Source organism: Ictidomys tridecemlineatus, chromosome 12 (assembly GCF_052094955.1).
Source record: "Ictidomys tridecemlineatus isolate mIctTri1 chromosome 12, mIctTri1.hap1, whole genome shotgun sequence".
Taxonomy (NCBI): domain Eukaryota; kingdom Metazoa; phylum Chordata; class Mammalia; order Rodentia; family Sciuridae; genus Ictidomys; species Ictidomys tridecemlineatus.
Genome location: NC_135488.1, coordinates 45,618,391 through 45,642,731, shown reverse-complemented (window position 1 = coordinate 45,642,731; position 24,341 = coordinate 45,618,391). Strand labels below are relative to the sequence as shown.

Genomic DNA, 24,341 nt, shown 5'->3' with positions numbered 1-24,341 from the left:
TAGCTAAAAAAGTTTTTTTTATTGGTTGTTCAAAACATTACAAAGCTCATGACATATCATCTTTCATACATTTGATTCAAGTGGGTTATAAACTCCCATTTTTACCCCAAATACAAGTTGCAGAATCACATCGGTTACACATCCACATTTTTACATAATACCATATTAGTGACTGTTGTATTCTGCTACCTTTCCTATTCCCTACTATCCCCCCTCCCGTTCCCTCTCATGTTCCCTCTCATCTTCCCTCTCTACCCCATCTGCTGTTATTCAATTGTCTCCCTTGTTTTTTTTTCCACTTTCCCCTCACAAACTCTTATATGAAATTTTGTGTAACAATGAGGGTCTCCTTCCATTCCCATACAGTTTCCCTTCTCTCTCCCTTTCTCTCCCCACACCCGTCTCTGTTTAATGTTAATCTTTTCCTCATGCTCTTCTTCCCTGTTCTGTTCTTAGTTGCTCTCTTTATATCAAAGAAGACATTTGGCATTTGTTTTTTAAGGATTGGCTAGCTTCACTTAGCATAATCTGCTCTAATGCCATCCATTTCCCTGCAAAATCCATGATTTTGTCATTTTTTAGTGCTGTGTAATACTGCATTGTGTATAAATGCCACATTTTTTTTATCCATTCATCTACTGAAGGGCATCTAGGTTGATTCCAGAGTCTAGCTATTGTGAATTGTGCTGCTATGATCATTGATGTGGCCGTATCCCTATAGTGCGCTCTTTTAAGGTCTTCAGGGAATAGACCAACAAGGGCAATAGCTGGGTCAAATGGTGGTTCCATTCCTAGCTTTCCCAGGAATCTCCATACTGCTTTCCATATTGGCCGCACCAGTTTGCAGTCCCACCAGCAATGTACAAGTGTACCCTTTCCCCACATCCTCTCCAGCACTTATTGTTGTTTGACTTCATAATGGCTGCCAATCTTACTGAAGTGAGATGGTATCTTAGGGTGGTTTTGATTTGCATTTCTCTGACTGCTAGAGATGGTGAGCATTTTTTCATGTACTTGTTGATTGATTGTATATCCTCCTCTGACAAGTGTCTGTTCAGGTCCTTGGCCCATTTGTTGATTGGGTTATTTGTTATCTTATTGTCTAATTTTTTGAGTTCTTTGTATACTCTGGATATTAGGGCTCTATCTGAAGTGTGAGGAATAAAAACCTACATTCCCAGGGTGTAGGTTCCCTATTTACCTCTCTTATTGTTTCTCTTGCTGAGAAAAAACTTTTTAGTTTAAGTAAGTCCCATTTGTTGATTCTTGTTATTAACTCTTGTGCTATGGGTGTCCTATTAAGGAATTTGGAGCCCGACCCCACAATATGTAGATCAGAGCCAATTTTTTCCTTCTATCAGGTGCAGAGTCTCTGATTTGATATCAAGCTCTTTGATCCATTTTGAATTAACTTTTGTGCATGGCGAGAGAAAGGGGTTCAGCTTCATTTTGTTGCATATGGATTTCCAGTTTTCACAGCACCATTTGTTGAAGATGCTATCCTTTCTCCATTGCATGCTTTTAGCCCCTTTATCAAATATAAGAAAATTGTAATTTTGTGGATTGGTCTCTGTGTCCTCTATTCTGTACCATTGGTCCACCCGCCTGTTTTGGTACCAGTACCATGCTGTTTTTGTTACTATTGCTCTGTAGTACAGTTTGAAATCTGGTATCACTATACCTCCAGATTCACACTTCCTGCTTAGAATTGCTTTTGCTATTCTGGGCCTTTTGTTTTTCCATATGAATTTCATGACAGCTTTATCTACTTCTATAAGAAATTCCGTTGGGATTTTGATTGGCATTGCATTGAACCTGTAGAGAACTTTGGGTAATATCGCCATTTTGATGATGTTGGTTCTGCCTGTCCATGAACAGGGTACATTTTTCCATCTTCTAAGATCTTCTTCTCTCTCTCTTTAGGGTTCTGTAGTTTTCATTATATAAATCTTTCACCTCTTTTGTTAGGTTGATTCCCAAGTATTTTATTTTTTTTGAGGATATTGTGAATGGGGTGGTTTTCCTCATTTCCATTTCAGAAGTTTTGTTGCTGATATACAGGAATGCCTTTGATTTATGCGTATTGATTTTATATCCTGCCACTTTGCTGAATTCATTTATTAGTTCTAGTAGTTTCTTTGTAGATCCTTTTGGGTCTTCTAGGTATAGGATCATGTAGTCCGCAAATACTGACATTTTAAGTTCTTCTTTTCCTATTTTTATGCCTTTAATTTCTTTTGTCTGTCTAATTGCTCTGGCTAGTATTTCAAGGACTAAATTAAATAGAAGTGGTGAGAGAGGGCATCCCTGTCTTGTTCCAGTTTGCTAAAAAAGTTTTTGAAAAAAAGGGGGAACATTCCTCCTAAAAAAAAAAAAGGAGGAGGAATGGGTCTACCCTTACTTACAAGGTTACAAGACTTATAACTTTACAAGTAAGTTACAAGACTTACAATGTTAGGAGAATCAATGGTATATGTGTTGATAGAACCCAGAAATAAACTAGCATAAATATGCTCAACCGGCTTTTGACAAAAGTATAGCCATTCAATAGAGGAATAAGAACTTTTTCAACCAAAGCAATTAGACATCCCTAAACCACAAATGAGCTCTTGACTAAAGTCTGACATCTTGTAGAAAAATTAACTCAAAATGGACGGTCATGAGATTAAATGTAAATTGTAAACTATGAAACTTTTAAGGGAAAAAAAAAAAGAAAATCTTCAGGATCTAGGATTAGGCAAAAAATTCTTAAACTGACACCAAAAAAAGCACAAATCCATAAAAGGAAAACTTAATAAAATGAACCTCATAAAATTTTTAAAATCCTTGTTTTGCAAAAGATCGTATTAAGAGGATGAAAAGACAAAAGTACAGAATGAGAAAGCATTTGCAAACTACATATCTGAAAAAGGACTGGTATCTAAGATACATTTTTTTTTTAAATCCTTCAATAGCCAAAAAAAAAGATTCAATTAGAAAATTCAAAAAAGGAGATGAAGCATTACACAAAAAAGGAAATACCATCTATGCCCAACATCATTAGACATTAGAGAAATGCACCTGAAAACCACAACATCATACATACCTATTGGAATGGCTAAAATTGAGGACAACATTAAATGTTGACAAAGATATGAAAAAAGTAGATGTCTTATACACTGCTGGTAAGAATGGTTCAAACATATTAGGAAACAGTTTGGTAGTTTCTCATTAAACTAAAAATGCAATTACCACACAATCCAGCAACTGCATAAATGAGCATGGGAGAACTGAAGCCAATCCCCAAAAAATAAAGGTAGACTGTTCTCTCTGATATCTATTATGCGGATGCTAACAAGTGGATTAGACAAAGGAAAATAAAGGGAAGGAAGGAGGGTAGGAATAGGAAAGATGGTAGAATGAATTGGACATAAGTCTCCTGATGTTCACATATGAATACTCCAGTGAAACTCCACATCCAATACAACCACAAGAAGGGGGTCCTAATTAGAATAAATTATACTCTGTGTATGTATGTCAAAATACACTCTACTGTTATGTAAATTAAAAAAGAACAAATTAAAAAAACCTAATGTTTACATGACATTACACTATAAATTACAGGGATGTTTACAGCAGCTTTATGCATAATAGCCCCAAACTGAAAACAAGCTAATGGCCTTCAAACAAAGTGTGGTACATTCACAACTTCTGATGCTTGCAACAACTTGGATGAATCTACAGAGAACTTTGCTAATTTTGAGATAAAAATTTATGGAATTGAATAACAAATTACTGATTGAGAGGGATTAAAGAGGAGATGGGACAGGGAACTAAGTGGGTGTGATTATAAAAGAGCAATCTGAGAGAACCTGTGGTGAGGGAAAGGGCCTCTATCTTCACTTTATCAGTCAATATTCATGTTGTACTACATTTTGCCAAATATCGAGAAAACTGCATAAAGGGTAGAGGGATATTACTATATTCTTTCTTACAATGGATGAGGATCTACTATGATCTCAAAATGCAACGTTTCATTAGAGAACCGCTTCAGAGCAAGCTTAAGTGCTGGAAATCGACAAGAAATCCAATATTAACTGAGGCGCTCTCTTCTGATCAAGTATGATTTGATACTGAAGATTACTCAACGAATCCGTTTATAACACACCTTCCTCACCACAATCCTTTGATATTTTCTTCAACAACGTGAGCAAGGGGCCATGGTAACAAAGAGAAAATCTGAGGCTTTGGGAAGTACGTTCTAGAGTGGAGAGAGACCTGGGTGCAATCGGAGCAGAACTCTGGTCCACGCTCCATAGAGCAGACCCACAGCGATGCAAAGACAGAGCCCAGGGGCTTCCACGAGGACGAGGATCGCCAAGGCAGAGCGCACGCACACGGCGTTACGATGGAAACACCTGGGCGCACTCTGGGAGCAGTGTCTTAACGGGCAAGCAAGACAAAGGTGCCAAAGTCACCTGGAACGTGACGAACTAATCCGAAACGCCGGGGCGGGACATGAAAAGGTCCCACTCCTAACGACACCACCCGAAAGCCACCGACGGCTTGGGAAAGCCGCAGTGACCAGCGAGTCACCGCGGACGGGCGCACGACTGCAGCACCTGACTGCGCCGGGTCCGTCCCCCTGCGCCCCGAGACCGTTAGGAAAGCGAGGGGCCGGCCCACAGTTCCGAACCCAATCTCCCATCTGGGCACAGACCCAAGAGTCAAGAAAAAGACCTCCGCAGCGCCCCGGAGCCTGGCCTGCGCCTCAGCGGGTCGGGGTCGGCCGCGGACCGCCAGCCCAGCCCGACCGCAGCGGCCCCGAGGGCGGAGGCGGAGGAAGGGCCGCGGAGCCCCCGGCCGAGGGCGCAGGGGGCGGACTCACCAGGCGCTGCGCCTCTTCCATCGACCAGGGGGAGGGGGCCAAGCGGCGGTTTCAGACCTGGCCCGGGAGCGCGTCCCGGCGGCGACGTCCGAGAGGCAGGCCGGGTGGGGCGGGACCGAGAGGAAGCACCCGCGGGGCACGGGCGGGGAAGGGCCGGCGCGCGGCCAGGGCCGCCCAACGGACGGGGGTGGCCTCCGCGGCTGGGCTCAGGGCGGGGCGTGGCCAAGCCCCTTCGGCCGCGGGGACCCGCCATGGACCACGCCAGACGTTTCCCGCGCGCCGGGCCAGCCCCTCCGAGGAGTGCCTCTCAACGTTTTAGAGGACTGAAACGTCCTGCGGGGGAGGTGAACGAAGGAAAGTTGAGACGTGAAGAAGCAGACGTGAGGAGACACGTCCCCACGGCTCCGGCGGCTGGCGGGAACCGCGGTGGCGGACCCGCTCGCAGGGACCGGAAGTGGGCGGGGCCGCCGGCAACCGGCGGGAGCCGAGATTGCAGCCCGCGGCGGAGACCGGAAATGGGCGGGCTTGGGGGCGGGGCGAGCGGGCGGGGCGGGGCGGGCGGGGGCGTGTCTGCCCGGGCGCGGCGCGGGCCGGGCGGTGTCTGAGGGCTCCGCCTGCCGACGCCTCAGCCGAGAGCCGAGGGAGCTAGCCGGGTTCCCGGACCTCGGACCGCGCGGTGATGGGGCCGGGCTGAGCCGACGGAGAACCGGCGCCGCGGCGGATGGAGGGGCCGGCAGAGCTGGGCCCCGAGGCCGTGTTGTCCTTCCTCTCGGCACACGGGGGACGAGCCCCGCAGGCCCAACTGGTGGACCACTTCAGGGGCGCCCTGGGCGGCGAGCCCGAGCAGCGCGCCCGCGCCCGCGCCCATTTTAAGGAGCTGGTCAACGCCGTGGCCACAGTGCGCACCGACCCCGCCGATGGCGCCAAGTACGTGTACCTCAAGAAGAGGTTCTGCTCGGGGGCCACGCCACCAGAGGCCGCGCCTCCCAGGGGCCCGCCTCACATCGAGGTGACGGCGGAGACGGAGGCCCCAGACCACCCGCCTGGGTCCGCGGAGAGCGGCCCGCGCCCCGAGGCGGCGGACCCCGCGGCGGCGCACCCGGAGGCGCCCCCCGAGCCGGGCCGGGAGCCGGGCGACGCCGAGCGCCCGACCGCCGCTCGAGGGCAGCCGCTGAGCAGCGGGGCGCGGAGGAAGGGCTCCCGGCGCGGCGTCCCTGCCCTCCCCCAGACGCCGGTCCCCGGCCCCGGCGAGGACCTGGACCCCCCGGCGCACGGCGGCGAGGAGGCGGACCCCAGCGGCTGCCTGGGAGCGCCCGCCACCCCGAGGTCTGCCCGCCAGAACTTCCGGGACCTGGTGCTGGGCAGCTCCCCGCAACTGAAGAGGAGCGTGGGTCCGGGGGGCAGCAGCCCGGGGAGCTCCTCCGGGGGAGGTCGCGGCCGCGGCGGGGGCGACTCGGACAGCGCGTCGGTGGCGTCGTCGTCGGCCGAGGAGGAGAGCAGCGGCGGCGGCTCGGTGACCCTGGACCCTCTGGAGCACGCCTGGATGCTTTCGGCCTCGGACGGCAAGTGGGACAGCCTGGAAGGTCTGCTGACCTGCGAGCCCGGCCTGCTGACCAAGCGGGACTTCATCACCGGCTTCACCTGCCTGCACTGGGCCGCCAAGCACGGCCGGCAGGAGCTCCTGGCCCTGCTGGTCAACTTCGCCAGCAAACACCAGCTGCCGGTGAACATCAACGCCAGGACGAGCGCCGGCTACACGGCCCTGCACCTGGCAGCGATGCACGGGCACGTGGAGGTGGTCAAGTTACTGGTGGGGGCCTACGACGCAGACGTGGACATCAGGGACTACAGCGGGAAAAAGGCCTCTCAGTACCTGAGTCAGAGTATCGCGGAGGAGATTAAGAACCTGGTGGGAGCCCTGGATGAGGAGGACGGGGAGAGCGCTGCCGGGAGCGGGGGTGGACGTTGGAGACTTTCAAAGGTGCTCCCGTCGCACCTGATCACCTATAAACTCTCTCAAGTCTTGGAGGATGCGGGGGACCATCACCACCATCATCACCATCTCCACTTGGCTGAGGGATGGGCTGGAGGCAAAGCCAAGGATCCCGGTCGCAAAGCCTCCAGCAGCTCTAGTGGGCGGATAAAACCCAGACTCAACAAAATCCGCTTCAGAACCCAGATCATCCACACCACACCCACTTTCAGGGACCCAGAGCAGCCGCTGGAGGAAGGGGAAGAGGAGGAGGAACGATCTCTTAAGGGCCACTCATCCTCATTCAAATTAAGACCGAAGTCCAATGTGTTTGGGTAAAAATGATTTCTTTTAGAAATGCTAAGGTTTGTTTGTCTTCAGGATAGAATACTAGAATACTGGAGTAAGGAAAGGAGACCAGAAATAATTGATGCATTCTTTTGTGAGGGATTGTGATGGGCAGAGAGGAATTCCCCCTCCAGCTAGCTTTCTGGGTGAAGTAGATTTCTTTATTAATTGATTGATCATACATTGACCTCTGCCTCTTCCCATTTCACCCCTTTGACCTGTGGTCCCTTTTTCTGAGGATTAGAATTATATCTAGGGGGACTGAATTGATAACTGAATTCCTTTGTTTTAACGGATACAATGTTGCACTTTTTATGTATCTGTTTTTCTCAGTGGTTACTCTCTCAAGAGCAACAAAAATGCAAATTGTAATGAAACTGGTAGTATTTTTAAGTGTGAACAAAACTACATGCTGCCCTGTAGTTTTAGTAATTGCTTTTTAAGGTACTACTGAAGGCAAGGTCAGAGTTGAGATGCAAAAGTACTGAGTAGAGAATAATGTAAGTAAAATGAGAATCCTGTTGGCAATCTATTTGTATTGCAAGTAGCAGGTTAGTTATTATTTTTTAAAGCAATTTCAGTTTCAATCACTGAACAAAGAATTAAGCAACCGTCACTTTTAAGTTAATCTGTACTCTGGATTTCACCTATCTTAACTCCATTGCACTCAAGTATTATGGTACATTATTTATAACTACACCTTCTTGTTTAAAGAGAACACTCAGCAGCCTATGTATGTTTGAATAAAATATTGCCTCTCATTCTGATTGACACTTAATTTGTTTTCCTATTCTGAAAGTTTAAGTTTGTTAGGATTTGTATTCTGAGGAATCATACAACCATTGGTTCTCTTTTGTTTGACATAACCCTAATGGTGCTTAAGCAGAAACCATTTCTGGTTTAGACAATTGGAATAAGAAGAAAAAAAGGCATAAATATTAGCAAACCAATGCTTCTATGAAGTAGTTATTTAATCAACTTACTGCTTAATGATTCTTGGGTAAGAGACTTTTATTTTACTAATACACTCATAGTTTCTATGCTTTGTGCAACATTTTGCAATTGTTTAAAATAGTAAGTCAATTTTCCTACCTTTCTTTGAATATATTCAAAGAGCTATACTGTAGTTACTGAAAAGCTGGGTGTTAAATCTGCCCAGTTAAAAATGGCACTTTATAAAAGGAAAAGAGAAGAGATGGAACTATTTCCATATTTAAATGCTGCTAGCTATTGAATTCCTTTGTATATAAGTGAAAAATACCATTCATTAAAATTAAAGACTTGTTTAAGTATGATTATTAATTACATTTCACTCATTTGTGTGAGAGTAAATGGTTTTATAATTATTACTTCAAGATTTATCTCACAAGCATATTAAGTCTTTTCATAACAAGTTTAGAAATTTTCATAGGGGATATATTTGATCAAGGCCTTTTCCCTTAGTCTTTTTATTCTCCTGATATTGAAACTTAAGTTGATACAGCCTACAGGATAGAGGAGTGAGAAAATAGCTTGCAGAGTGAATCCAGGAATGCATTGCACATAGCCTCAACATTTAAAGTTCTTAGATCTTTAATTTCCCAAGACATAGAAATTGGTAACAAATTTGTCACATCTATCTGTAGATGGCAGTTAAATTTGTTTAAAGATGAATAAAAAATATTCACATAAAACATAAATGATTATCCATTTGTGTGCCCTCACTTTTGTTTTAGGATTTGGGAAATGGACCATGTACATTTGAGAAGTGCTTTCATTCACATTTATGGGTGAAAAAAACAATGTAATTTTCTGTAATTGAAAATAAGTTCCTTGAGAGTGCAAAACAGCCTGATTCTACATATTACCTGTGTCTTATATAAGAATAAGCTACAACTTCCCATTGAGGAATCTTAAATTTCATAGACATGTAAAGCTATGGCAACTATAGGAGTAGACACTTCAGAACCTTCTGAAGATACTGTTGAACAGTCAGCATTAATCTCTTAAAGATATATTAGTAACTATGCACAAAATCTATAATTTGCTAGGTCTTCAGAGATTATCAGTACATCATTTAACTTGCTCTTCACACCAAAGATAAATTTTCTGGTAAAATAATATTTTAAATTTTCAAAAAGTCATTCCCAAAAGGGAGAACTACTGGTAACATTCTTTTTCACATGTGATTGTGTGCAGTAAGTGTAGCATTTTCAGCTACTGAACTCTACATTCCTGTTTTTCAGTTTCCTAATCACGATTATAAAAAACAAATAATTTGTGAATTTAATATTCATAGAATTGTGCCTACCATTAAACACTTAGATATGTCAAACACTTAGATATGTCAAACACTTAGATGTTTATTGACATGAGAGTGGTAAAAAAAAAAAAAAACAGGTATGTTCATGTGTTTCTTATGGGTACACTTGAAACTAGTGAATGTTTGTCACAATTTATTTTTGTGGTATGTAAAATGCAACTAGCTTATATAACTTAAAAATCTGGTACTAGTTTATTCATACCTAAAATGTTGGAGTCTAGGATGCCTTGTCTCATTTTTTGAGTAAGTGAAAGTTTGGGAGTTTGAGAATGTAAACTCTGTAAAGTTTGTTTTTGTCAAAATAAAAGGTTCACACTAAAATTTCTCTCTGAATTGTCTTAATTTCAGTAGTTGTTTAGCCATGTTACATATACTGTGTTTTATGGTTCAAAAAAATGCTTTTTGAAGATTGTATTTCCCTTTTCCTACCCCTTAAGGTCACCGCCCACATGTTGCTTATTCACAGATAAAAATGAGGCTTGATGGCTGTTCAGGGTCACACAGTAAATGGCAGTAAGATCTTCAGAGTCTACTTTTCCATATTGTTAACCATCCTTCACTTTGAATTGTCAGATTTTTAACAAAACTGATGTACTCAGCAGCACTGATGGAGGAATCAACATGAAGACAGGTAGGATGTCTGCCACTACCTTTTTTTTTTAAGTTATACATGGACATATCTTTATTTTGTTTATTTATTTTTATGTGGTGCTGAGGAATCCAATGCCTCACATGTTTGAGGCAAGTGCTCTACTGCTGAGCTACAACTCCAGCCCCTGCCACTACCTTTTAAAAAGAAAACAAACTGAATTAGACACACACCGTCTGCTGTAAACTCTCCCTACCCATATCCAGCCTTAAGACAGATGTGGAACTGCTTTTTCCCTTTTCTTCAATATCCATTTTTCTTCAAGCATCCAATGTTAATTCATTTCCTCATCAAGGCTGCCTTTGATCTCTAGTTTATAAAATTCATCTGTATCAGATCGAAAAGGAATGTGGGAATCCTTGGTGTAATTGTCCACTATTGTTCTCTCTTAGAGAGATCCCACAATGATTGCTGCTGTAGTTTTTGTTGTTGTTTTATGAAAATCCATATTGTGTTTTTTACTATATCTATAGGATTAGTAAAATTTTTGTGTTTCTAGACCCAAGTCTTTCTTTTAGCAGTACCTGTTTTAAAAGGATTCATTGATCAATTCAAGTAATTGAAGATATCTTTGAAATTTTTATCAAAAATTATTAACTCTTCTAAATCAATAGCTTTATTTTTATTTGAAGTTCTTTTTATGGTTAATGCCAAAAGTAAATGCCCTTTTAATTTACTACAAACCAGTGCCCCTTTGATGATGAGTCATATCTTCATAAAGTAATTATTAGAAGACTGGGAGGTGATTCTATGTGTTTGTTTCTCAAGATATAGCAGAAAGGTTCTTTATATCACTCTGTGATCCACCATCCCACCCCAAGAACAGCACTCTCACATTACCATACCTTTTTCTTCTTGATCTTTAACTGTTAACTTCATCTCAGTTAAGTGTCTTCACCATTTTGTTAATAAATTGCCTACTTTTTCACACAATTGGTTAGGAATGTATGGCAAATGTCCCCCTCTAGGACAGTACCTGAACGGTTAAAGATACTCCATAAGTGGGTCTTTAAATGGAAAACATTTGATAGTCATAGCCTATTGTAGATAAATCAACAACGTGTATTCATGTTAAATAAAGGCATTTCTCATCCAACGCAGCTCTTAAATGCCAGCCAACTACCTCATCTGCAGCTTAGCCAAAAGAACAGTTATTTATTCTAATCCTGGAAGTAAAATTGGCTTTATTAAGACTTTGATTTTCTAGTAATCTAAGAGGTTTTCAAAACTAAATTTGACTATATGAAAGATCTATCTTACAAGCTGACTTGTAACTGGCCTTAATTATTCTAAGTACTTTAAGGAACATTACAGACTATATATTCTGTGAAACCCTGAGGAGCAAAAGCATAGAGAAATGAAGCTTAGTTGAGCATAGAGAATTTTCTCTAATAATCATTTTAAATATATCATGGACAGCCTCATGAAATAGAACACTCAGCCTTTGGCAATGTTGGGTCAGAGCTTAAGGGAACACTTGAAAAGTTAAAAACAGATCATTTTTAAGCACCCTTCTTAGGGATTCTTTCTCAAGAGATACTGTTCTATAGCTATTCTGTCCAAAGCTTTAGCCAAAGGCACCCTGACTTAGAATGAAATTAACCAACTCTTCACCAATTGGGTGAAATAGGATCATGGTAGATGGTTTTGTTTTGTTTTTAATGTTTTATTCATTGTTGATGGACCTTTATTTATTTATATGTAGTGCTGAGAACCGAACTCGAACCCAGTGCCTCACACATGCCAGGCAAGCACTCTACCACAGAGCCACAAACCCAGCCCGGAAGTTGGGTTTTGTAACCCAACTTTTTGTCGTTTTGATCAAAGAACCTAGAATTCCCCCTTAGAATTCTTTTATGGGGTTTGATGTTGCTTAATAGTAGAGCACTTGCCTAGTGTGCATGAAGCCCTGGCTTCTACCCCTAACACTGCAAAAAGCAAAAACAATAAAACAAAAATTTCTCTGGATCTATAAAATGCTTTGAATTTAACAGTCTAGAAATAGAATTGAATATAAGTGATATTTTTGTGGAAATTTCCAGTATTGCTAAATGTGACCTTAGAGTTTGAAGTGAATAGGCAGTTACTTGATTGTAATAAGCTCTTCAAATATATAGTTGTATGTTAAGTCTACACTAAGGAGATCCTAAACCTAATGGCTAAGGATTTTCTTTGGCTGTATGAAAAGTATGGTTTATACTTTCAAGAAGCTTACTCTGTGCGACAGGTGTGGTTGTAAGTACCTTATAATAAGGCTGTTTAATTCTCAGAATACATCTTATAATAACCAGGCTGTTTAATTCTCACAATACCCCTCTCTTTTTGATTCTATTATCTCTGTTTTATTGATGAGGAATTAAGATTCAAAGACCCTAGCCACTGCTTAATCAAGTTCACATAGCTATTCTTAGCAGACAAAGCTTTGAGCTCAAATCAGCTTCCATCCTAGGTTTGCGGTAAAGCACTCGATCCCACCACTTCTCTGGGGACATAAGAGACAGTCAAAGCTGATCCAAAGCTTACAAGACAATCACATCTTGATGTGGAGAACTTATACTACTATGTGAGAAAAGAAGAAAACCACAAAGAAGCATCAGTGATGACATGGGTAATGTCTTTAACACTAAAAATATAGCTTCACATTGAGAAAATTAAGACTCAGTTTTTATTTTATTTTATTTATTTTTGTTGGGGGCAGGTACCAGGGATTGAACTCGGCACTCGACCACTAAGCCACATCTCCAGCCCTATTTTGTGTTTTATTTAGAGAGAGGGTTTTACTGAATTGCTTAGCATCTTGTGGTTGCTGAACTCGGGATCCTCCTGCCTCAGCCTCGTGTGCCACTGGGATAATAGGCATGCACCACTGCACCCGGCTGGAGTTTTATTTATTTATTTATTTAAGGTAAAATTCATTTGGGTCATGGAAGGATATTTCATTAGCTCAGAAGAGTGGAGTTGCTAAAATGTTTGAGATGTGTCCATGTGTTTTTCCTTACCTCCCCTCTCTCCGGCCCCCAACCACCTTGTCTGAGCACTTAAGCATCAATAGAAGAGCTCAGATCCACTCCCACATAATCAAGAGACCAAAAGCCATTTGGGAAGAAAACAGTAGCATAGCATTTATTTTCTCTTCCATAAACTGATACATCTGTAGTCCACAATCTCAATTTTGATCATTCATTTTAGAAAAAGTGGGAGTTTATCTTTACTACAAAGGCTTCTATATTTATGTTTTTAAGAAAAGAATCTTTAAGTATATTAGCTTCAATGTTTGCAAAGTGTTCCTAAAAATCAGTCACTTGCTACACCTTTGATGCCCAGTTAACTATGTGTGGACTTCAAATGAATAAAAGTATTTTGCTTTAGTTCATTAACTGCTGAGGGCCATTGCCAAGTAGGACTGACGCATCGAAATTTCCTTACCAAGTGTACCCCATGCTGCTTAGAGGACATTCGATGGGACATTGCATGCATGCTTTAATAAGGTGACCTTGCTCAAGGACCAAGGTGGATCCGGGTTTAGAGCTGATCAGGTTTGAGGAAGTAACCGGCTCCTTGAGTTTAAGGCGTTGCCAGTTTAAGATAATGGGTTTTAGGGAAGTTGGAAGTTGAAGATTATTGCTGGGATTAGGGTGTTCCTGCTGCTTGTTCCCGTTGAGTTCTCGTGAGATTAAAATGGGATTTGGAGATAGCCTCGTGGAGTAGGTGAATTGTGCGGGAGACGGCAGAACACGATTGCCCCTGGACCTGTGTGGAGGCGGTGTGAGAGTGGGAATAAAGAATTGCTGTTTGAACCTACAAAGGTGTGTGGTGGCTCGTGATTCTGGTGCCAAGCCGAGACCTTGGCAATTAACTATTTTCATATTAAAATGTACTATATGGTCATGCATTTACTCAAATGACACTATAGCAGTAAATCATTTATATCAGTCTTTACTACATCCAATGTAGATATTGAGTAAGTGTGTATGGGAAAGATAGCATTTGGATTCTCTCCTCTAAAGGACACAACTATGAGGTTTCAATGACGAGAATTCTACCTGTTACAGTGTGGTCTCCAAGGAGGTTTTGTTTAGGACCTCAATCCATCTCAGTGTCTACTATCTCCATTTCTAGAAGATTTTCAAGTGAACATCTATCTGGTCGTGCCATCACTGTGTCTTGAACTACCAAAAAGCCTTCCATTATACAGCCTGGCGCACTTTTGAGCCTCACGGGCCTCACCTGGGTGTTCTCACCCCCACACACCCAAACTTCAGACACTCAAGCTTCTTGTGGTTCTCAGAATACACTGTGCTCTTTGTAGCCTCTGGTCTGTCTTTCTCAGCTGCATTGATAGCTGGGACAGGCTTGCTTTGGCAGTATTGCTGTCTGCAAATCCCTAGTGGCTTCTTTTCTGGTCCCACGCACTCAGTGGCATTCTCCTCTGTGCCCCTGCGTGGGCCACTGCCTTCTTTGCCAACTCTCTGACTGTTCTCCACAGCAGATGTCTGTGCTATCTCCAGTCATTCCTGACTCATGCTTGCACTCCAGAGCCGCTTGCTATGGGTTCAAGAAGGGAACGATTCTTCTTACCCACTGGCCTCCTGCACAACTTTGGGACCTCTTGGAGGGGGACATATATGGAGCTTCTTTTAACCAAACTCTAGACTGGTCCCAGTGGTTGGCTGTTGGCAAATGACCCTGGTATCTGCACAGCTGGATGTTATTGGACTAAACGTGATCTCACCCTGATTATCTTCCCCAGTGTCTTACCCAGGAAACCAACGTATTGATGGCTGAAGGTGTCCTCCAGTGAAGGGTACTATAGGAGGATTCCTCTCAGGAGAGGTAATTCCTTAATCCATAACCAACTACTAGAAAACCATGATTCCTCATCCAAAAGCTGGGATACCACCTTGGAAGTCAAAAATCAATCTCCCAAAGAAACTTCAAAAACTAGGTTGGTAAATTTGGGGTAGGGGAAGGAAAGGAGGAGAAAGAAGAGACAGGCAAGCCCAGGTGAGTCTGGACAGCCCCAGGACACTCCCATAGGGGTTGGGCAGGGTCTACTCCTAGAGTCATCTTAGTGCCAACTGAACTGCACAGGAATGTGATGCTTCTGCATACTGAGCAGCTAGTGAAGGGGCAGGGTCTGCCTCAGTCAATAATAGACACACAGCGCACACAGGTGGTTCGTAAATGTTCAAAGAGGCCCTGGGGCTGGGGTTGTGGCTCAGTGATGGAGCACTCGACTAGCAAGTGTGAAGCACTGGGTTCAATCCTCAGCACCACATAAAAATAAATAAATAAAATAAAGGTATTGTGTCCATCTACAACTAAAAAAAACATTTCAAAAAAGAGGCCACGGATAGTGGTCTGAGGCTGAAACAAAAGTAAATACCATGGTTCAGCTCATCTTACAAAGTTGTTTTGAGATAAACTTCACTCTGGGGCTGTCCCTGGGAAAGTCAGTAGGTATGTTAGACAGCTTCCATTTACTGTAACAAATATATTGTTGTAGGGAAAAACGAGGCAAGGCCCGAAGACAGCAGGAAACAGTTTTATTTGGCTGCTGCCAGGTTCGGAGGGTACAGCCTTTGCTGTAATCCATCAATCCCCTGAACCCCGAGTTCAGGGAGTCTCAGAATTTTATACCCAGCACGTAAGGGGAGGGGCTCAGAAGTTCACAGTCTGCAGAAGTTCACATAAAAGCAGCTTTTTCCTTCACTGTTTTAGGCAAGTTAACCCTTCAAGGACAGCACCTGAGAAGGGGGGAGCTTCTTCTCCCCTTTCTTTCTTCCCCTGCCAGCTGTTACCATGGAGCCCAATTGGTATCTTCTTCTTACCTTAAAAAATGTAGACATCTCTGTGAAGCCCAGCTCAAGGCCAGAGGCCTCCTTAGCACATTTCTACAAACTACTATACTGGATACATTTGTGAAAATTTATTAAGGGGTTGCCCAGCACCTGGAGTGCTGGTATCTTCCTGGCCAGTGGCCAAGCTAAACAGGGCAACAGGAAAATAGGAAATTTATCCATATTGAACTTTTTCTCAGCGACTCTTTGGCTGACAGTCCCCAAATCAGCCATGGTGAGAATTCCTGGAGAAGCCCAGTTAAGACTTTTTCTGTGGAGAGAGGGGGTGCCACTTCATATGAGATGATCAACATACAACAGAGAAGATGGGATAACTGCGCAGGGGTGGGGGGGTGGGGGTTCTTTTAGGCAGAGGCAGCACGATGGTGGAAGTGGAGTGGAAGAAGAAGCAGACCTTCTGCAAGTTCACCTACTACGGAGTGGACTTCACCAGCTGCTGGACGAGTCCTCCGAGCAGCTGCTGCTGCTGGAGAGCGCACACCAGCGGCGGCTGGACCCAGGTCTGCATCAGAAGCGCACTCCTGCTAAAGCGCCTGCGCAAAGCCAAAAAGAAGGAGCAAATCATGGAGAAACCAGAGGCGGTGGAGACACACCTGCGGGACATGGTCGTTTTGCCCAAGATGGTGGGCTACGTGGTTGGTGTTACAATGGCAAGACCTTCATCCAGGTGGAGATGATCGGACGCTGCCTGGGCAAGTTTTCTTACCACCCACAAGCCTATGAAGCTCGGCCTGCCTGGCATTGGAGCCACTCACTCGTCCCCCTTCATCCTTCTCAACTAAGTCGTGTTATGGGAGCTGCTTCAGAACACCCTCTTAAGTCTGAATTCAAATCAATGGGAGCTTTATTTACCTGGCCAGGGACTGTCACCCACCCACAGAGACTGAAGCTCTGCGGGAGAACAGCAACTCTCTGGCCTGTATCCTGGGAACTTGAAGATGAAAACCACAACTCAGGGGCTTTCCTTAGTGTGTCACGCAAGTAAGCCAATCAGAGAAATTAAAACAATAGTAATGGGGTCCTGCAAGCCCTATGCAGGACTGGAATTTTCCAGTTAGCAAGCAAGCAAGTACAGAAGCTAGAAAAAAGGCAATCAGCTTTGCAATTCAGTTAATCACATTTCCAGGTTCAAGCAGGTGCTAGACATCTGTATCCCGAGTTTGAGCAGCGGTAGGCAGAGGAGAGAATCTATTTCAAAGTGATATAGACCCACAACACACTCAAACCCAGGATGTAGCTCACACTGACCACCACTGCATCCTGAATAGGGTACAATTTGTGGGGAACAAAGTACAGAAAAACAATTTTTATAAGAAAACAACTTTCATTTCAGTTTCTCAGAAACAGCTCTTGTAACAGTTTTTATTTTATTTTATTTTATTTTATAGAGGGCAGCAAAATGGAGTCTTAGGCCTATCTATGACAGTTCTTGCTTTATAATTGTCTTATCTCACTTATCATATCTATAATCTCTATTTTTTACTAATTTATAACCTATAACTTACACTCTTACTGATTTTACTGATTAATTTACACCACAACAGTAGCCTTCCCAGACAATAAAGACACACACAAATCAAAAAAAAAAAAAAAAAAGGAAACGATTGTTTTGACTTATGGATTTGGATATTTCAGTCCATGATGGAGAGGCCCTGCTGTGTTTGAACCTGTAGTGAGGCAGCATATCACGGTGAGAGGGCATGGCAGAGGAAGATGTCATGTGAAACAGGATGCAAAAAGAGAAAGAGGAAGGAGTCGTGGTTCACTATCCCTTCAGGGGTACACCTCAATGTCCACAATCTCTTACGAGGCTCCACCTTTTAACGTTTCCACCAACCTCCCAATAGCACCACAGGACAGTGACCAAGCCTTCAGCAAATGAACCTCTGGAGGACATTCCGAAACCAGAAAGCAGATGGAGGCCATCTCTTCAGGTGGTTTGAATGCCAAGCTAAAAAGTTGATTAATAAAAAGGTTCTGAGATGCTTTTTGAACAGGATGGTAACGTAATGCGTATTACATTTTAAGAAAGTCCTTCTGGCAGAATCCACTGATTCTGACCAACGTTCTGGACTGTGATACATGCTTCAGCCTTCCTTGCCCATCTCAGACGTGGTTTCATTCTTGAACTCTGCCTTCAGGCTTCCACTTGAAGCCGTGTTTGGGTTGTCGGGGGAGTGTTGCTTGAGGTCTGCTCTTTCCCTTTCCTCATGGGGAGGTAATGAGTACAGTCTAGAGGAATGGAAGCTTAGAGTGAGGTCCACAGATTCTCTCTCTCCCTATGTCCTTCCACATACTTCTCCCTGTCTCTTGGATACACACAGAAAATCTATTAATTCAGATTTGGGTCCATTGAAATTAAGCTCTCGGGTAGCTGAATAGGTATTTTGGTAAGCAAACAAACACAACAAAGGGGTATTCTATGGAAATGTTGAGAGTTGAACGCTTTAAATCTGTGATTTAGATGTTTACTGCCCCAGAAACCTAACTGCAAATTACTCTTAGCATTCATTAATGGTAGGAGTTTTGTTAACGGAAAAATCTATCTCACTGAAATAAATTGCACGGGTAACACCTTATAATTTAGGTTTTCAGCAATTCATGTTGATTTGACTGTCAATCAATACTGAATATAGCATTTTAAAAATATTTACTTAGATATAGTTGACTCATGTAAAACAGATTCTTTATTTTCTCCTTCAAAGTGACTTCTATTTTCTTGATTACTCAAAATTTTATCTGCCCTTTATGTGCTATATAAACTTAGGTAAGCTATTTATTTTGAGGTTTAATAACTCATCTATAAATTGAAGGGGATATATCTCAACCATCATACATAGTTGTTTTGAGATTAGTATGACAGATCATGCAGATGATGAAAAACATTGTTAAGTCTAAACATGTAACTTGTGGTTTGAAAGAATGCCAGATCAAAGTTTCTTTTCTCTCTTCTCTCACCATATTTGACTATTTCCTCTTCTAAAATCATCTCAAAGCTGCTTCTATATAAAATGAAAAGTTTGCAGATGTTAAAAGAAAAAGAAAGAAATCTATAATCAGAACAGAGATTTAATATGTCCTTCAGAAACTAGTGGATCATTCATTCTAAACATGAGGAAAGATGCATTTTTACCTTTAGATGTAATCTCTTCCTCCCACATTCCTGCCATTATGATACCATCTGCCATTGAGCCTTCACCAAAATTATGACAAGTGAGGTCACCTAATCTTGAAGTTTCAGTATACAAAACTATGAGCTAAATAAACCTCTTGTCTTTATAAAGTTAACCTGCTTCAGGTATTTCTAAAAACAAGTTGTATTTCAGGTACAGCATCAAAAAAAAAAAAAAATTAGTGTGCCTAAAGTTTAAAAAGATATGTTTTTTCATTTTACTGGGCTTGAAAAACTATAAACCTCTATCTTAAATAAATATTAACTTACAGATATTTAATAAATTGAGAACCTATTTTTAAATTGTAATACCATTGTGTACTAATTGGAATAGTAAGATTTGTTCTGCTCGTATTTAGAGCTTGGGACAAGAAGATTAGCTCAATGGTTCTCTGGCATGTGCAAGGCCCTGGTTTCAAGCCCCAGCTCTGCACAAGGAAAAGAAAAGATAAATAAAAGCACTTCAATAGAACTCCTACAAGGGAAGCAGCAGTCTAGTACGCTATAGAGAAAACACTGATTAAGATGCCCCAGGCTGTGCCCTCAAGGAATGCCCAAAGTAAAGCAGAACACACCCACAATAGGTGTAGTGCATGAAAGAATGAGAAACACATTCATGTAGGTTATGCAGACACGCTGCTCTTAAGGTTTAGTCGACAAAGGATTAATTCAGCTAAAGGATTAGGAAAATATGTCATCTGTTTCTATCAATCTGTATACTTTATAGTAGTGCTGCTATGAACATGAAAATGAGAAGCTCTTGGTGAACATATGTACCATGTTGCTGAGCGAGAGAAGAGATTTTATATATATATGTAGACATACATGCATGTAGATATGTGTATTTCAATTCTCTATCTGGAATGTACGTATATGTATATTAATATATTTTGAACAATAAAAATATATAAATTTATTTTTATGTATATTATAATGTTTTGACATCTTATAAATTTTTTTTTCTGGCAGAGAACCAATCCAGAGCAAGTCGTCCTCCGTCAGGCTTTTACATTGCTAGAGGCAATATTCTTGTATCTTGATCTCCCCAGACCAGGTGCTAGGTAACTATGGACTCCCCTACAGTTCAGAGGCCACCAGTATCATTCACACCAGCCCATCCTAAACTGTCCACCCCGCCCTGCCTTGCTTTTTCCTCAGAATTCCCAATGAAGTCAGTGTCTAATCCTTTCCCTCGTTCCTGTCTTCTGCCTCCTGACCACCTGGTAGACCACTATGTGGTCCTGCATGTCCTGTCTCTAGGAATGCTCGATTTTGATGATTGAATAGATGTGATGTCATCGATGCGTGACCTGGAAGTTGACTGTGGCAGTCATAGGACTATAGATATCATCTCATTCGGGCTTTGGTGTTCTATGTGAAGCAGCAGAGATAAGGAGTGAGTCACACTGTGGCAGAGCTAGGCTTGGACCTACCTCAGCAGCAGATTTTCAGCCCAATACTATTGCTTCCATATAGATTATCTTCTATGAATTGGACAAATGACACTTTCTTACCAGAATGGAATATTTTGAAAAGAAGTCTTATTCAGAATCCCAAATCCTCTTGGAAGGATATAGATTCAATTCATAATCTTAATGACATCTGCTGTTACTTGACACATCCTTAGTTTGGAAAACTCTAGATGCAAATAATGTCCAAAGTTAGGTTGTACACTAATGGGTGTACTAATTTCCCACTCTAATAATATGAAGTTTGAAAATCAAGTGATTCTGAGAGAAGCTGCAAATTCATCTTATGATCATAGCTGAATAATAAAGAATTTGTCTGGTGATTGTCCTGAGTTCCTGACACGGAGACTCTAAAGACCTTTAGAATTTCCCAAGTGGTGGGTCTGTCTTTGATATGCCACTAAGGTGACTCCAGTGTGTCTGTAAGCAACTTCATGATGAGAACTAGTCACCAGAAAGAGAAATCAGTTGATTAAAAAGTTGGGAACTTTGGGCCACCTGATCTTTGAAAATGGAAAGGAGGTTGGAGATTGAGATCAGTCACATAGTCAATGAGTTAATCAATCATGCTCACATAATCTCAATAAATATATGCTGGACACTGAAGCTCAGGGGAGATTGGTGAACATATTAATGTGCCAGAAAGGTGAATTGTCCCAATTTCACAAGAAGATGGCATGGAAGTGCTTCACAAAAGAAACTTCCCATGTGTGTATGCTTTAACAATAAAACTGTATTGTGCTTTCCTGGGCTCTGTTAGTTGTTCTAATGAATCATCAAACCTGAGGGGGTTGTGGAAAACCTCCCAATTTTAGTCCGTTAAAAGTGTGGATGTTGGACTGGGATTGTGGATAAGTGGTAGAGCACTTGCCTAGCACATGTGAGGCACTGGGTTCAATCCTCAGCACCACATAAAACTAGAATAAATAAAATAAAGGTATTGTGTCCATCTACAACTAAAAAATATATATATTTTTTTAAAAAAGAGTGGATGCTTGGGAACCCTTCAGGCTGTCAGATACCTCGAAGGAGGACTTTGCTCTTTACCTATGGCATCTGTACCAAGGCAGTGTCAGGACTGAACTGCAGTATAGCCAGTAGCTGTTAGGCCAGTTTGGGTGGGACAGAACATCATATTATGTATTTAGGACTTGATGTCCAAAATGGAATACTTAATTTCCAATTCAGATCTCCTTCCCTTTGAATTCCAAAATCTCATATAAGTAACTATGAATGTTGTTGCTCCTTTTTACTATGTTCATGCTCTGTGTAAAATAGCTTGGTTTGGGGAACTTCATTGGCTCAGATCCTGACAGGTAAAAGAAGGCATACTTATTGCAATTTTTAAAAACAGTTTTGAATTAACATACAATTTAAAATAGAACAGACAGGATTAAGGGAACCAGCAGGAAGTGTTGTGGCACCTGGGAAGCATTACCACCCTCAAGCCTGCGGTATTGACAGAGAGCTGTGGCACAAGGCCATTCATAGGATGTCATAGGTCACAGTCACTGCAGAACTATTCCAACAGGCAGAAGCAACCCCAGCTCTTCTCTTACCTCCCAAGACAAAAGGCAAAACTAAAAGAAAAACCCAAATGATTTGCCTCACAGAGGATGAATATGGGGCAAATATCTAGCATTGAAAATGAACATAGGACTCAAAATTAAGAAGATGCTTGATTCCAGGATTATTATAGATGGGGTGATTCTCAAAAAGTCAACATTTGTTTTTCTTGTATAACAGTTGATTCCATTTAATCCTCTTAAAAATCTAGTGTGTGGAAAAGCAGGTATCACATGCTGTGACTAAGAAGACTGTGGATTAACTGGGTGATTTCATTTACGATTTGTAGCTAGTCATCTTCTCCAGGAAGTCTTTAATGAGTTGGCTGTACTTGGGTGTTCTCTGTTCTTTTTTGCATTTTCCCTCAATATATTGTATTTTAGTCTTTCCACCTTGCCTATTCCCTCTGTGAACTTTTTTAGGGTGTGGATTTTCTTGTACTCCTTTCTGAATATTCAGCCCCAAAAAAATCTGAATAAGAGCCAGGTACAATGGTGCATGCCTCTGATCCCAGCAGCTTGAGGAGGCTGAGGCAGAAGGAACAAAAGAAAAGGAAAGGAAAATGGGAATAAGAAACAAGAAAGCTGGGCGTGGTGGCGCATACCTGTAATCTCAGAGGCCCTGGAGGCTGAGGCAGGAGGATGGTGAGTTCAAAGCCAGCCTCAACAGTTTATCGAGGCCCCCCAGAAATTCAGTGAGATTCCACCTCTAAATAAAATATTTAAAAAGAGGGAGTGGGGTTGTGGCTTAGAGGCAGAACGCTTGCCTAACATGCATGAGGCACTGGGTTCGAACCTCAGCACCACATAAATATAAAATAAAGGTATTGTGTCCATCTATAACTAAAATATAAATATATATATATAAAGAGGTGAGGATATGGCTCAGTGGTTAAGCACCCCTGGATTCAATCCCTGGTACAAAATAAAGGAAAGAAAGAAAGAAAAAGACCTATAAATTGATGAAGATTATCTGAAAAATAAGTAAACAAAACTGTTGTAAGTAAAATATCTGATAGTTAAAATTTAAAAGAAACAGACTTAGTGGACAGACTAAACTCTAGATTAGACATCTCAGAAAAGTTTAAAAAAAAAAAAAAGCAACTGGAATATAAATCTGAAGAAGTTACCTAGAAGACAATTCAGAAAACCTAAGGGTTGTTTTTTTTTTGGTCTATTTTTGTCATTCTTGTTTTATTTTTAATATTTAAAAGAGGTGCTGGGGACACAGCTCAGTAGTACAGCATTTGCTCAGCATGCACGAGGCCTTGGGTTCCATCTCCAAGCCAAACAAAATAATAAACATGAAAAAATGGTTGAGACACATAAATGACACTGATGAAATCAAACTCACATACATTTGAAATTCAAGTAGAAGTGAATAGGGAGAAGGGAAGAGGCATTATTCAAAGACATAATAGCCGAGGATTTTCCCTAACTGAAGAAAAACACCAAACATTGATCAGGAAGTCCAACAAATTATAATAAACAAATACAAAGCTACATCTGGGTACATCGTAACAAAATCAGAACACAAATTACAAAGAGAAGACATGAAAATAAGCTAAAAGGCAGATTATCTAAAAATAAAAGGATGATCAAATTGAGATTAAGATTAGTATCTTAATAGCTGCAATTAGATCCAGAAGGCCAGAAAATGTGAGCTTCAATATACAAAAATAACCATCAGATGTCATTAACGATGAAACTTATAGGTCATTCAAGATAGCAAAATGTAGACATACTCTAACAAATTAATGAGAAAGTGTGCTTCTAACAGTTGCTCATTAAGGAACTACAATAAGAAAGAACTAAAATAATCCCAAATGAAAGTTCCAAGATTCAAGTGGTAGTAAGTATACTAATATATGCATTTTATATATATATATATATATTTGTAAACTTAAAAAAAAAGATATGGATAGGGCTGGGGATGTAACTCAGTGGAAGAATGCTTCCCAAGATGCATGAGGGCCTGGGTTCAATTCCCAGGACCACACACACACCAAAATTACACCACACACTGTATTACGTAATAATAACAATAACTTGTAATGCTGAAAATGAAGAGGCAATTGACAGGAAGAGTGTTTTGATCAGCTTGAAAAAAAATGACCAAGGGCTTAGGTGTGGCTC

The 24,341-nt window shown here is 41.8% G+C and overlaps 2 protein-coding genes and 1 pseudogene across 3 annotated transcripts in view; 2 read left to right on the top strand and 1 right to left on the bottom strand.

Annotated features, from left to right (window-relative positions):
* Nucleotides 1–5,343, bottom strand: part of Septin10 (septin 10) — a 65,685-nt gene extending 60,342 nt beyond the window's left edge. The window contains exon 1 of one of the 2 annotated variants that reach the window (XM_078028830.1): nt 4,868–5,343. In XM_078028830.1, coding sequence (XP_077884956.1) covers nt 4,868–4,888 — 21 coding nt within the window. In that variant the 5' untranslated portion in view covers nt 4,889–5,343. The remainder of the gene's footprint in view (nt 1–4,867) is intronic. The other variant, XM_078028829.1, reaches the window with a different exon arrangement.
* Nucleotides 5,344–5,424: 81 nt separating this feature from the next.
* Sowahc (sosondowah ankyrin repeat domain family member C) lies at nt 5,425–9,810 on the top strand. Its single transcript, XM_005327670.5, has one exon. The coding sequence runs from the start codon at nt 5,589–5,591 to the stop codon at nt 7,176–7,178; it is 1,590 nt and encodes a 529-aa protein (XP_005327727.2). The 5' UTR covers nt 5,425–5,588; the 3' UTR covers nt 7,179–9,810.
* Nucleotides 9,811–16,361: 6,551 nt separating this feature from the next.
* LOC101970929 (small ribosomal subunit protein uS19 pseudogene) lies at nt 16,362–16,850 on the top strand (annotated as a pseudogene).
* The last annotated feature ends 7,491 nt before the right edge of the window (nt 16,851–24,341 follow it).